Source organism: Periplaneta americana, chromosome 14, assembly GCF_040183065.1.
Source record: "Periplaneta americana isolate PAMFEO1 chromosome 14, P.americana_PAMFEO1_priV1, whole genome shotgun sequence".
In the NCBI taxonomy this organism is placed as follows: Eukaryota; Metazoa; Arthropoda; class Insecta; order Blattodea; family Blattidae; genus Periplaneta; species Periplaneta americana.
The window spans coordinates 156,654,646-156,668,092 of NC_091130.1; the positions used below are offsets into that span (position 1 = coordinate 156,654,646).

The following is a 13,447-nucleotide window of genomic DNA, read 5'->3' on the forward strand; positions in this document are numbered from 1 at the left end:
ACCCAGGACTGACAGTTCTCCGCACAGTTGCTGACATCTTGGCTGGCAAAACAGCTGAACATGAATGTGCTGTTCCCTTGCATCTAATACCAACATTTAAATATGCTCTGGTGCCATCAGTTGATGTGGAACGCTCATTTTCGGCATATAAGATGGTGTTATCTGAGAAGCGATGCAGTTTCTCAATGGAAAACTTAGAAAAGGTGTTAGTTGTTTGCTCTGGCTCTAATTATGGACATGTACAATGAAATAATGTCAACTGTTTCGGCTAATTTGTAATGGGAAATGAAATAATGTCATTTTTTGTTCACCTATTTTTGTAATTTTAGAACCTATTTTGATTTGTGATAGAACCTATTTTAGGTACCTAATTTAAGATTTTTAGGACCTAAAAGTCCGAGATCTAGTCATAAGTATTACCAAGCGAAAATTATAATATGTTATTAACAGTTTAATTGACAATTTATTGCACTGTTTTTTTTTCTAGTATCAGTTAAATTATTATTATTATTATTATTATTATTATTATTATTATTATTATTATTATTACTAGCCATACCGTGCGCTCCGTTGCACCCATTAGAAATAAATATAAAGTAATTACATAATTAAAATAGGACATTTGATCCAGGGAACATTCGTGTTTGATATAAGGATAAATCGTTTATTTTGTTACTTAATTTAAATTGTATTTGCATAATTAAAATGCGATCATTTTGATCCAGAGACCACTCATTTGGTCATAAAAATTATGTTAGGAAATACAGGAAACGAATGTACAGAATAGCCTATCAAGTTTTCTGTGCATAAGAAGCTATTTTAATCTTACCTGTCCTCGATTCACTCAGAAGTTACTGTAATAACATTATAGCATTATGTCCATCTAGAGAAACTACACTCTCCAATGCTGAAATAATAATTAATTATCCGATATTACTTCATACAAACACAGAAACATTATCTGTAGGCTATCTTTCATAGCTTTCGATTGTTGCTGTCCAAGGCCCCTTATGGACGAAGTCATTTGTTTTTTAATTCATTACACGGCCCTAGATGGCAGTTATTTTAATTTTAAAACTCATTTATCTCATTAAATATCAGTCCTATCAAAATTTTTCATGGAATAAAACTTATCGGAAATTATTTTTGAAGAAACTTTTGTTATGTAACATTTTTCACAAAAATCAATAATAAGCGAGATATTTCGATTTATTTAATTCAGGCCCCCTTATAACCCCCCTTTTAATTAATGTATTTTGAATGCCATATAGCCTAAAATCTAAGTTACAACGAACTTAATTTATATTCCAGTTTTCATCGAAATCCGTTCAGCCATTATCGCGTGAAAAGGTAACAAACAGATGGACAGACATACAAACAAAAATTTCAAAAATGCTATTTTCGGTTTCAGGGTGGTTAATTATATATGTTAGGACCAATTATTTTTGGAAAATCGAAAATTACCAGAAAAATTTCTGCTACAGATTTATTATTAGTATAGATTATTATTATTATTATTATTATTATTATTATTATTATTATTACTATTATTAATGTTCAGCATTTTTTATAAACAAATTTGTTACGAAATTTAAAAGTAACCGTTATCAACATTCAGTTTAAGTGATCGTTTCTTGTGATTGTTGTCGTCTCGAATGTGTGCTTGTTAAGTGATCAGTGATTGCGAAGGAAGTATTGTTTATAGTGGATACATTCTTTCCAAAAAAACTTTTCAAAATAAAAGTGCAATGAACGGGAACAGAACGATAAATTAGGTTGTAGTAGTGGTAGTGACACTAATAGCTCATGTTCATCATCGCTGCAAGGATCAAAGAAGGGTGGACAAAGGAGCGAAAGTGAAAAGGTAGTTCATAAGGGCACCATTTTGGGTGACAACCTTATATCAAAATACCTGCAACACGTTAACAGCTGGACCAACAACATCGAGCATCATGACTGCAGTTTGTTCAGCTCTGGGCCTTGCAGTATTGGGCCAGAATTCTCTTCACAAATGAATCCTGATTCAGCCTCAGGGTACCAGAAGGAGGGGAAGGATACGAAGAAAACTAACAGAATTCTGTACTTATTATGCGATTCCGCTGCTAGAATGGTGTTTGACGAAGATTACGTGATGGTGTGGGTTGGCCCATAACGTTGTACTAATGCATGACGCCAGACCTCATGCAGTGAGCTGCGTGATTCGGTATCTTGGCGAGATTGGGATTCGAACCCTGGATTTGGTTGGTGAGCGGTCTCGGACTCATATTCATTAAGGGGAGACAGAGGTGAATATTTCAAAATCCACAAAATTTATCCGATTTGTTTGAAATTGATCATGGATACTAAGTACTGGGTGTTCATTTAAAAGTGTGTCATGACGTCACTGTTGTTGGGTCACCGATTTGAAGCGAGTTTCAGCTTATATGTTAGAGAAGTTGCCTATTATTTAAGGCGGTCTTCAATCTGAACTTGAGAACGTGTACGGTATAACTTGAACGTCGTAGCAACAGATGGCGGTCTGTACGGTCTGTGTGCTACCATAACCTCTTTCGAACTGTGTTTTGCGCCGGCAAGTCGTACGCAGGGTATTTGTTATCATCGGTTGCGTACGGTAACATTCCACAACACAAATCAAATGCTCCGTGTCCATGTTGACCGTCGAAGTTAATGTCAACAAATACGTAAGTAATCGTCTTAACCCTCTCCCCATATCCCGACAGTACGTATTTCCAAACAGTTCACATTCCTGCCACTACCGGCGTTACCGTACGTATCGGTACGTACTCTTCAGAATGAACGCCGTACTTGCTAGGCAACTTCTCTGCCTCTTAGGTTATACACCTCTGCGGAAGTGTAGGAAGATTGAATTCTCTAGGCTCATCGGCTAGCCACATGACGGCATACAGCGAGCCATGACACATTTTGAACTGAACACCCAGTGTGTTATTAGTAATGGACATACCAAGTTTCAACTTTCTAAGTACAATAGTTCTGTAAATATTAATAATTTTATAAAACTTTATATCGTTTGATATAAAATGCTCCATGCACCATATTGTAAGAAATTTTCAATATATCTTTTTATTTATATGTTCAGAGAAGGTATATAAATAATGACAAGTATTAGTTTATTATGGGAATAATATAGTAATACAGTTATCTTGGTTTTAATTTCATACTTTTAAGGGCACAAAATCAAAAACTAACATCGGAATATCAAAATAAAGATAATAAAAATGGAAAAAACCAAATTTTCATTTTTTTCTTCAGTTTCGTTCGAAAATTTCACCTCTGCCTCCCCTTAAGCCTGAATTAGACAAACTTAGATACTGGATCCGACATTGCAATATGGACTCTCTAGGACAGCTACAAGTAATTTTGTTTGAAGAATGGGGCTATATGCCCTCCAACATCTATTTGCCAGTATACTGCAGTGGCTGTAGAGAGTATTTTCAGCAAAGAGTGGTAATACCAGTTATAAACTGTAATTAGGACGAAAGAACATAATTACACATTGATAGTATTTTGCGTAATTACCTGTGTCTTTAATTTTAATTTCATGCATAAATATATGTTATCAAAAAAAACAAAGTTAATTGCAAATGTTATCAGCAATTAAAAAGTTTTATATGTCGGGCCATGTGAATAAAACCTAAGCAATAAAACTGCTACTAGTATTAAGTTTGAGCAATACCATCTCTGTTTTAGCGTTCAGCGCTGGAATTAGCATTTCGCTTTTTTGAAGTGAATAAAGTTCTGCTAATGCTCATAAGCAGGATCTGGAAAACTTCTAGAATCTGCTTGTTTGCATGACCTTCTTTAATAAATCATTTAAAATTAAATACATTAAAATTGTTGCCAAATCAATTATTGTTGTGACCCTCTTTTGTTTTTTCTCTCATTCTCTATTTCATCGTGTCTTAAGAAATTCAATTCAGTTCAATTTATTAAGCCATTAAACATTCTCTGTTTCCTCGTATCTTAAGAAATTCAATTCAATTTATTAAGCCATTAAACATACAGTGATAGGCTTCGTCACAAAAAAAAAAAACGTACATTTGAAAATTCACATATAATTGAAAACTGTAAAGTTTAATTAGAATGAAAACACAAAACATTTTGAAACTCTAAAATTATTGAAAGCACTTCACTCTTAATGTAATAATTGTAACTAAATGTAAATAACTTTATTTATTAAAAAACAATTTCGTATGAATTTATGTTAAACTCGTCTACAGAATAGAAAGGATTAATTAAAAGCCAATTATAAAATCTAGCTTTGAAACTATTGATTGGTAACTTATAATATTGACTGGGAAGCTTATTATATAATATTTCATCCCCATGACAGAAAAATTTGTACTAGTTTTATGTAATCTACAGTATGGAATATTAATTTGTTCACTATTTCCAATTTCACAATCATGTATATTGGCTATTAATGAGTAATTGTCTATATTTTGTCGAGTGTAAAGGACTAGGTCGTATATATATATATATATATATATATATATATATATATATATATATATATATATAAATAATAATAATAATAATAATAATAATGATTTATTTTAGCTGGCAGAGTTAAGGCCGTAAGGCCTTCTCTTCCACACAACCAGCAAAAAGTGTATATACATATGCATGAACTTACAAAGAATTCAACAATTTGATTTAGATGAGAGTTACATGTATACAAGAGTTATTTACGAATTAAACAACAAAATACTATGAACTATTAATTAAACACTGAAATAAACTGTGTAGCAGAATTAAACTAAAATACATAGAATGTTAATATATTTCAAATAATATTAGATAATAGAAAGAGATTATTACGAGACAATTAAAATACAGCACAATCAGGATGATGTCTAAAGAAAAAAGTAACAATGTAGTCAGTGATAGTTTAAATCAGTATGATTGGAGTGAAATGCTAATAAGGTTATCTTTTAAGCTGTTCTTAAAGGTGTTTATTGTCTTGCAGCCCCTAATACTTTGTGACAAGGAATTCCATTGACGCGAGGTGGATATTGTAAAAGATGAGGAATAACAAGATGTTCTATGAAGAGGTATATTTAGCGTGCCACAGATAAGTGATCTGGTATTTACGTCGTGGTTAGAGTATAGATAAGAGAAACGAGACGAAAGGTAATTTGGTGTTGAGGTGTGCAGAATTCGAAAGAGTAAAGACAAAGAGTGTAAAGTTCTGCGTTCTTTAAGTCGGAGCCACGAGAGACTTGCGAAGGACGATGTATGACAGTTAATATCTGTGATTGTCTGAAAAGAGGTCGACAATGTTCAAGATAGTTTGATTGACATAGAATTCTAATGGCTTTCTTTTGCAAAATCAAGACACTCTCAATTTTACTACCATTTCCCCAGAAAATTAAGGCTAATTATCGACTGAAAGAACGAAAAGTAGGCACATCTTAAATAATTTTGAGAAACGCAAGTCACTAGTTTCACTAACATGAAGGTGGTAATTTTTTTTAATAAAGACAGTCATCAGCTACAATTAATTTCCCTTCTGGGTAAATATAGAATACTACTTAATAAAAAATCTCAATTGCCAAAAATAAAATTGATATCTCTGTGCGCACTCTATTTCATTGATAGTTTTCGGAAATTTTATCCAAATATTTAATTGTTCTATAACTTTCAATCAAGATAACACTATACATAGTTTTACAGACTTTTGTACGGTGAAAAAAAGAAAGATTTACATCCTGTTTCATCAGAATGTCGAAGAAAATATCCAGCTCTAGCCACTCAATATGTTACTTTGTAAACCTGAATAATTCATGATATTGGTAAGTATACTATTGTGGAAATAAAATCCAATCATGAATAGGAACAAACTTGAAAATATTCAAGCAATTGCTAGAAGTAAGTAGAACTTTGTTTTTTATTTACTTTATTTTGAGTAAATACTTGGAAAGTAAATTTTAAGCAATTTTGCTAGAAACCAGCTGGCATTTTTATAGCAAAGACTTCGACTTTAACTTTATTCACTAAAAGAGAAGCATTTGCTTAAAAAAATTATAGTAAAAGCAATTGCTAAGTTTTATTCACATGGCCAATTGAAACACGCATACATTCACTCATTCACTTGGAGATGGGGGGGGGGGAGGGTAATCTTAGCACTTACGTAAAATATCGATATAATTGGTAAATATTAATTTTATTCACTTATAAATATTAGTTATAAATTCTAATTTTATTATTGTAATTACTTACGCCTATGTTATCTTATTATATTGTTTGTAATATTTACCATTTTCTTTTTATTGCTTACATTTCTGCCTATCTGTAATGCAGTATTGAAATACGAGTGTTGTTCATATAAGGGGGAATTCTTGTGACTTAATTTTATGTTTCAATATATAATACGTTTCAGTATTTTTCAATTGAATAGTTTTTGCGTTCTATTCTTTTGTTCTAAGATATTTTCAGTATTGCTTGTCAGGTACTATGTACATTATATAAATTAAATTTAAATTAATTTACCAATATAGCACCTCATATAAACTGTTCGTCACATTCTTCCTTTGAAAGGAGTTTCCCATCCCCTCTCTTCATGAATTTTCCATGTCGAAGATGGCTTGCATCCCAAACTATCCTGTACCATAAATGTTGGCCTTCCAGAAATAAAGTTTATGGCTTCCTTTATTAGCATAATGACCATTATAATATTATTTCTGGTAAGACTGATGTTTAATGTTGAATTAATGTGCACTGCATATGTATAGGACCGTGTTGCTGGTTAGTCACAATGCTTTTATTTATTTGTCTGCAGTTATCGTTTTCACCCACCACACCTGGATGGAGCCACATTCGACTTCTGGGTCTTCTGGCAGGGATCCTCGTCCTCTCAGGCTTCATGTTCCTCATCTGTGTAGCTGTCGGCTTCTTCGGAGGCCTGAATACTTTTGCCTTCATGGTTGCTGAGGTATGTGCTCTACAGTTTAAGAAATACTTACTTACTGGCTTTTAAGGAACCCGGAGATTCATTGCCGCCCTCACATAAGCCCGCCATCGGTCCCTATCCTGAGCAAGATCAATCCATTCTCTACCATCATATCCCACCTCCCTCAAATCCATTTTAATATTATCCTCCCATCTACGTTTCGGCCTCCCTAAAGGTCTTTCCCCCCCCCCCGACCTCCCGACTAACACTCTATATACAGGGTGCGTCAGAAAGAACGGATGGATTTCACATGGCAAGAAAATTGTAAAGATTCATGAAATCAAAAATTTATTGTTATCAGCATATTCACCAATACATGCAATTTATTTGTGGAAAACAACATTATTCATATGATGTCCTTGGCTTTCAATACAGGCATCGAGGCGTTTTCTGATGTTCGCCATCACTTTCACAGTCATAGCTGGTGCAATTGCTACGATTTCTTCACGAATCGCTGTCTTCAGTTCGTCCAGTGTATGTGATCGATGTTTACAAACTTACGCCTTCAAATGGTCCCAAAGAAAGAAGTCGCAGGGCGCGAGATCTTACCGTAGCCTCGGACAATCTCAGTGCAATAGAATTTCGTCCAGGTGATTTCTTCTTTAATGTTGAACCTGTGATACGAAATGAAGCCACCCACCGCAAAATTGTATTCCGAGTTGGAATCCTAGCGTGACATCCGATGTCGAAATGAGTCCTGAGTGGCGATCACAGACTCTTCATTTTTCAAAAATGTCTCTACGATGAAAGCACGTTGTACACCAGACCAACACCATATTCTCAACTGAAACTGCATTCTATGGCTGACCCAACAGTCGTGGTCCCCCTCACTATATCTCTCTCCTCGTTGCGTATCGATAGTTTGAAATCTATCCGTTCTTTCTGACGCACCCTTTACATTTCTGGATTCACCCATACGTGCTACATGTCCTGCCCATCTCAAACGTCTGGATTTAATGTTCCTAATTATTTCAGGTGAAGAACTCTGCGTTGTGTAACTTTCTCCATTCTCCTGTAACTTCATCCCTCTTAGCCCCAAATATTTTCCTAAGCACCTTATTCTCAAACACCCTTAACCTGTGTTCCTCTCTCAAAGTGAGAGTCACAACCATAAAGAACAACCGGTAATATAACTGTTTTATAAATTCTAATTTTCAGATTTTTTGACAGCAGACTGGATGATAAAAGCTTCTCAACCGAATAATAACAGGCATTTCCCATATTTATTCTGTGTTTAATTTCCTCCCGAGTATCATTTATATTCGTTACTGTTGCTCGAAGATATTTGAACTTCTCCATCTCTTCAAAAGATAAATTTCCAATTTTTATATTTCCATTTCATACAGTATTCTCGTCACGAGACAGGATCGAGGAGACGGCCTCCAGATATGGAGGGTAGCTGTGAATGTGTTGAATAAGTAGTTGCGGACAGCCGATGAGGGGTGGTCCTTCCAGCTTGGGGGTTGGGCGAAGGGCTAACAACCCATCACCGTAAAAAACAGCTTGTTACGAATCCTTCAAATAAGCCTATCAGTATACTGGGAGAAGGAGATCGCTCTGAGAGAGGCTGTTCAGTGGGTCTGCTCTGAACTAAATGATAGCTCTTTGCAGTGTGTTACTTGAGGTTTGTGTCACTTTTGTTAGTGTTCTTATTCTAACATCAATTTTGTGCTGTTTCAGTGTATACAGTTGAGTGTGCAGACCCTCCACGTAATCCTGCGGTACGCGCTGCACCTCTATGACATGCGCCACGGTGGCGGCAGTGGGGGACGCGTGTGGGAGAAGCGGGGTCCTGTGGCCTACTACACAGAGCTGGTGTTCGAGTTGGCAGCCCTGCTCATCGACCTGGTGCACCACCTGCACATGCTGCTGTGGAGCAACATATTCCTGTCCATGGCGTCCCTAGTCATCTGCATGCAGCTCAGGTTCCTGTGCCACGAGATCCAGCGGCGCATCAAGAAGCACCGCAACTACCTCTGGGTGCTCAACCACATGGAGCAGAAGTAAGCCAAGCTCAGGGTCCTGCTTAAGGGGAGAGAGGATGCTATTTTTTGGTGAAAAATGAGTAAATTAAAAAAAAAAAAAAATTTCTTTAAAATACTCTGTGATATGTGTGGAATGCATCGCAAAACATTTTGTGGGTACAACCTTCATCTCAAACAGCAGAAATAACTAAAATGCTCTCTCAATTAATATCACTCAATAAAAGAATTGTATTCCAATGGATACCATCCCATTGTGGAATCCTGGGAAACGAGAATGCGGATGCTTTAGCAAAGAAGGGCAGCACTGCTACTTACAGACCTGTTACTAAATCTACGTATTACTCTGTGAAGAGATTTATTAAATCCACATACTTAGACTTCAACAAACAAAATTTGATAACACAATCTCAAGGGAAAAAATGGAACTCTTCTGCATCAAAATACACAGTTAATTCCCGATTTACCACGAAAATCGTCTGTAGCTGCATTTAGATTGGCAACAGGCCATGATTGTTTGGCCAAACACCTGCATAGAATTGGAATATATCAGTCTCCTAACTGTCCATTGTACAACTCAAACCAAGAAATGGATTCGGAACACCTCAAAATCTGTGCTTCAGTGGCTGACCATGATAATATCTTTGAAAAATATTGGAGTGCAAGAGGTCAAATGACTTTATTGTCAAACGCCTGGCATTAGAAAACAACAACAACATTTTGTGGGTATTTGTGTCCTTATCGGATGTTGAGTCGCCATTTTTAAACTTCCTGTTATGGATTTTTAAATCACTCGCCCACTTTTATTGTTGTTTCTGGTAAATTAAATTTTCAAAAAAAAATTTTTTTTTCTTTAAAATACCCTTTGATATGTGTGGAATGCATTGCATGACATTTTGTGGGTATTTGTGCCCTTATCGGATGTTGAGACGTCATTTTTAAACTTCCTGTGTTACGGATTTTTAAATCACTCACCCACTTTTATTGTTGTTTCCAGTAAATTAAATTTTCAAAAATTTTTTTTTTCTTTAAAATACCCTTTGATATGTGTGGAATGCATTGCATAACATTTTGTGGGTATTTGTGCCCTTATCGGATGTTGAGACGTCATTTTTAAACTTCCTGCGTTACGGATTTTTAAATCACTCACCCACTTTTATTGTTGTTTCCAGTAAATTAAATTTTCAAAACATTTTTTTTTGTCTTTAAAATACCCTTTGATATGTGTGGAATGCATTGCATAACATTTTGTGGGTATTTGTGCCCTTATCGGATGTTGAGACATCATTTTTAAACTTCCTGCGTTACGGATTTTTAAATCACTCACCCACTTTTATTGTTGTTTCCAGTAAATTAAATTTTCAAAAAATTTTTTTTTTCTTTAAAATACTCTTTGATATGTGTGGAATGCATTGCATAACATTTTGTTCAAGAATTAAAACAGAAAATCAATATCCCGAATTTAAAAGAAAACCTACAAATTAAACCAAGCCCTTTAACTCTATTAAATGTGGAATATAATCTAAATTTAACAGAAGAAATACTGAAATCAGAAGTAAACAATGAAATACTAAAACAATTGTCTTTAGAGACAATTAATATTAGATACCCTCCACAAAACTGGCTTCATTTATACACTGACGGATCCTTGATCTCCAGAGAACAAAGTGCCGGTGCAGGTGTTACGTGCTGTCTCTTCTCACTTTATAGATCTCTTGGATATGGAACAACAAGTTTTGATGGTGAAATCATTGCAATAAGTGAAAGTCTCAGGAATCTTCTATGCCACATCAGTAAATTTAAGAATGCAGTTATATTGTCAGACTCCAAAGCAGCTATTCTATCAATAGTCTCTAAACACACACCTTCATCTCAAACAGCAGAAATAACTAAAATGCTCTCTCAATTAATATCACTCAATAAAAGAATTGTATTCCAATGGATACCATCCCATTGTGGAATCCTGGGAAACGAGAATGCGGATGCTTTAGCAAAGAAGGGCAGCACTGCTACTTACAGACCTGTTACTAAATCTACATATTACTCTGTGAAGAGATTTATTAAATCCACATACTTAGACTTCAACAAACAAAATTTGATAACACAATCTCAAGGGAAAAAATGGAACTCTTCTGCATCAAAATACACAGTTAATTCCCGATTTACCACGAAAATCGTCTGTAGCTGCATTTAGATTGGCAACAGGCCATGATTGTTTGGCCAAACACCTGCATAGAATTGGAATATATCAGTCCCCTAACTGTCCATTGTGCAACTCAAACCAAGAAATGGATTCGGAACATCTCAAAATCTGTGCTTCATTGGCTGGTCATGATAATATCTTTGAAAAATATTGGAGTGCAAGAGGTCAAATGTCTTTATTGTCAAACGCCTGGCATTAGAAAACAACAACAACATTTGGTGGGTACTTGTGTCCTTATCGGATGTTGAGTCGCCATTTTTAAACTTCCTGTTATGGATTTTTAAATCACTCGCCCACTTTTATTGTTGTTTCTGGTAAATTAAATTTAAAAAAAAAAAAAAAATTTTTTTTCTTTAAAATACCCTTTGATATGTGTGGAATGCATTGCATAACATTTTGTGGGTATTTATGCCCTTATCGGATGTTGAGACGTCAATTTTAAACTTCCTCCGTTATGGATTTTTAAATCACTCACCCACTTTTATTGTTGTTTCCAGTAAATTAAATTTTCAAAAAAAAAAAATTTTTTTCTTTAAAATACCCTTTGATATGTGTGGAATGCATTGCATAACATTTTTTGGGTATTTGTGCCCTTATGGGATGTTGAGTCGCCATTTTTATGGATTTATGGATTTTTAAATCACATGCCTGCTTTTATTGTTGTTTCCGGTAAATTAAATTAAAAAAAAAAAATTGTTTTTTTTTTAAATACCCTTTGATATGTGTGGAATGCAATGCATAACATTTTGTGGGTATTTGTGCCCTTATCGGATGTTGAGTCGCCATTTTTAAACTTCCTGTTATGGATTTTTAAATCACTCGCCCACTTTTATTATTGTTTCCGGTAAATTAAATTTTCAAAAAAATTTTTTTTTCTTTAAAATACCCTTTGATATGTGTGGAATGCATTGCATAACATTTTGTGGGTATTTGTGCCCTTATCGGATGTTGAGACGTCATTTTTAAACTTCCTGCGCTACGGATTTATAAATCACATGCCCGCTTTTATCGGTTTCCAGTAACTTCATTTTTTTTTTTTGCTACATTGCCAGACAAAAATGGATATAATTTCTGAACTATTAAAGATACATGCATGAAATTCAGAACACACGTTCTTTAGACTATTAGGAAACTTTTCTCTGTAACAGAATTTTATTAATTGATTTCATTTTAAATATACGTCCGTTTGTTTGCAAGAAAGGAAATCAGAAAATTGTTATTAAACTTTAATTGTTTATTTTACAAACGTAGGGATTAATATCAAAATTCTGTTACAGACAGTTTGTAGAACACGCTTTTGCAAATACATTGCAAAAAACTGTTTGAATCTATCTTTAAAAATGGTTTAGATATATCGGTTTTAGTACAATACTGCATTGGGTATATTTTTTTTCAAATTTGGACCCCCAAATAATTTTTTTTTCCAAAATATTTTTATTTGGTTTAGTTGCCACAGCTATGAGCTCTCTACATACAAAAAAATTAACATTTTACACCAAATAGGAAAAAAAGTTTAAAAAAATACCATCCTCTCCTCTTAAGGTACTAATCTATCCTTCATTTTTTATCTTTCCTCAAAAATTTTATTCTTTTATTTGAATGTTATCTGAAAGCTTGAATTTTCTAGTTTTCATAAATATATCATCAATACTGGACTATATCTCCAGATATCAGTTAAACTGGAAGGAACACGTCTCAAGAATGGTTTCACCCAGGATCCCTAAGGTGATAATGAAGTATCGCCCAAATGGGAAATGGTCACTTGGTCGACCTATAAAAAGATGGCAAGAAAATCGCTTTTTCAGGCCATAACAGTTCTTTTGGGACTATAGTCCCATTGCTCTAATTTCCGGCAGCCAATCACGTTGCAGGTCGGCTACATTTAAACGTGTGCGTCTTGTGATTCACTGATGAAGACGTTATTCATTTCTTAAGGCTCCATAAATACTTAATATAATCGCCAGCCATTTTGACTCTTTCATTGGCGTATGCAGAAAATAGAATCCTACATTGACCGGCAACTAAACAGACTACAGGACGAAATAGTGACATTCACTATTTCCTTACTCACTACAGACACAAACCCCACGAAACGACACACGACACTTGCCACAGCCAACCAGGCAGCCAGACGGCTTCTACGGAAACGAGTAGCCCACCACTTTGTTGGTAACAGGTTACGAGTATCCCTAGCGCCACTACAAAAACGTGACTAGGACAGAACTGACCAGAGCGCTGGACTCTCCACCTCTCATTAACATCTGCGAGGCATGGTGCTAACTTCACTTCATC

General features: G+C 34.8%; 1 protein-coding gene across 1 annotated transcript in view; it reads left to right on the forward strand.

Annotated features, from left to right (window-relative positions):
* The window catches only part of LOC138713914 (E3 ubiquitin-protein ligase AMFR-like), a 234,993-nt gene that overhangs the window by 207,009 nt on the left and 14,537 nt on the right, over window positions 1-13,447 (forward strand). Inside the window, exons 3-4 of the mRNA XM_069846435.1 lie at window positions 6,800-6,952; window positions 8,651-8,973. Of these exons, the coding sequence (XP_069702536.1) occupies window positions 6,800-6,952; window positions 8,651-8,973 (476 nt within the window). The remainder of the gene's footprint in view (window positions 1-6,799; window positions 6,953-8,650; window positions 8,974-13,447) is intronic.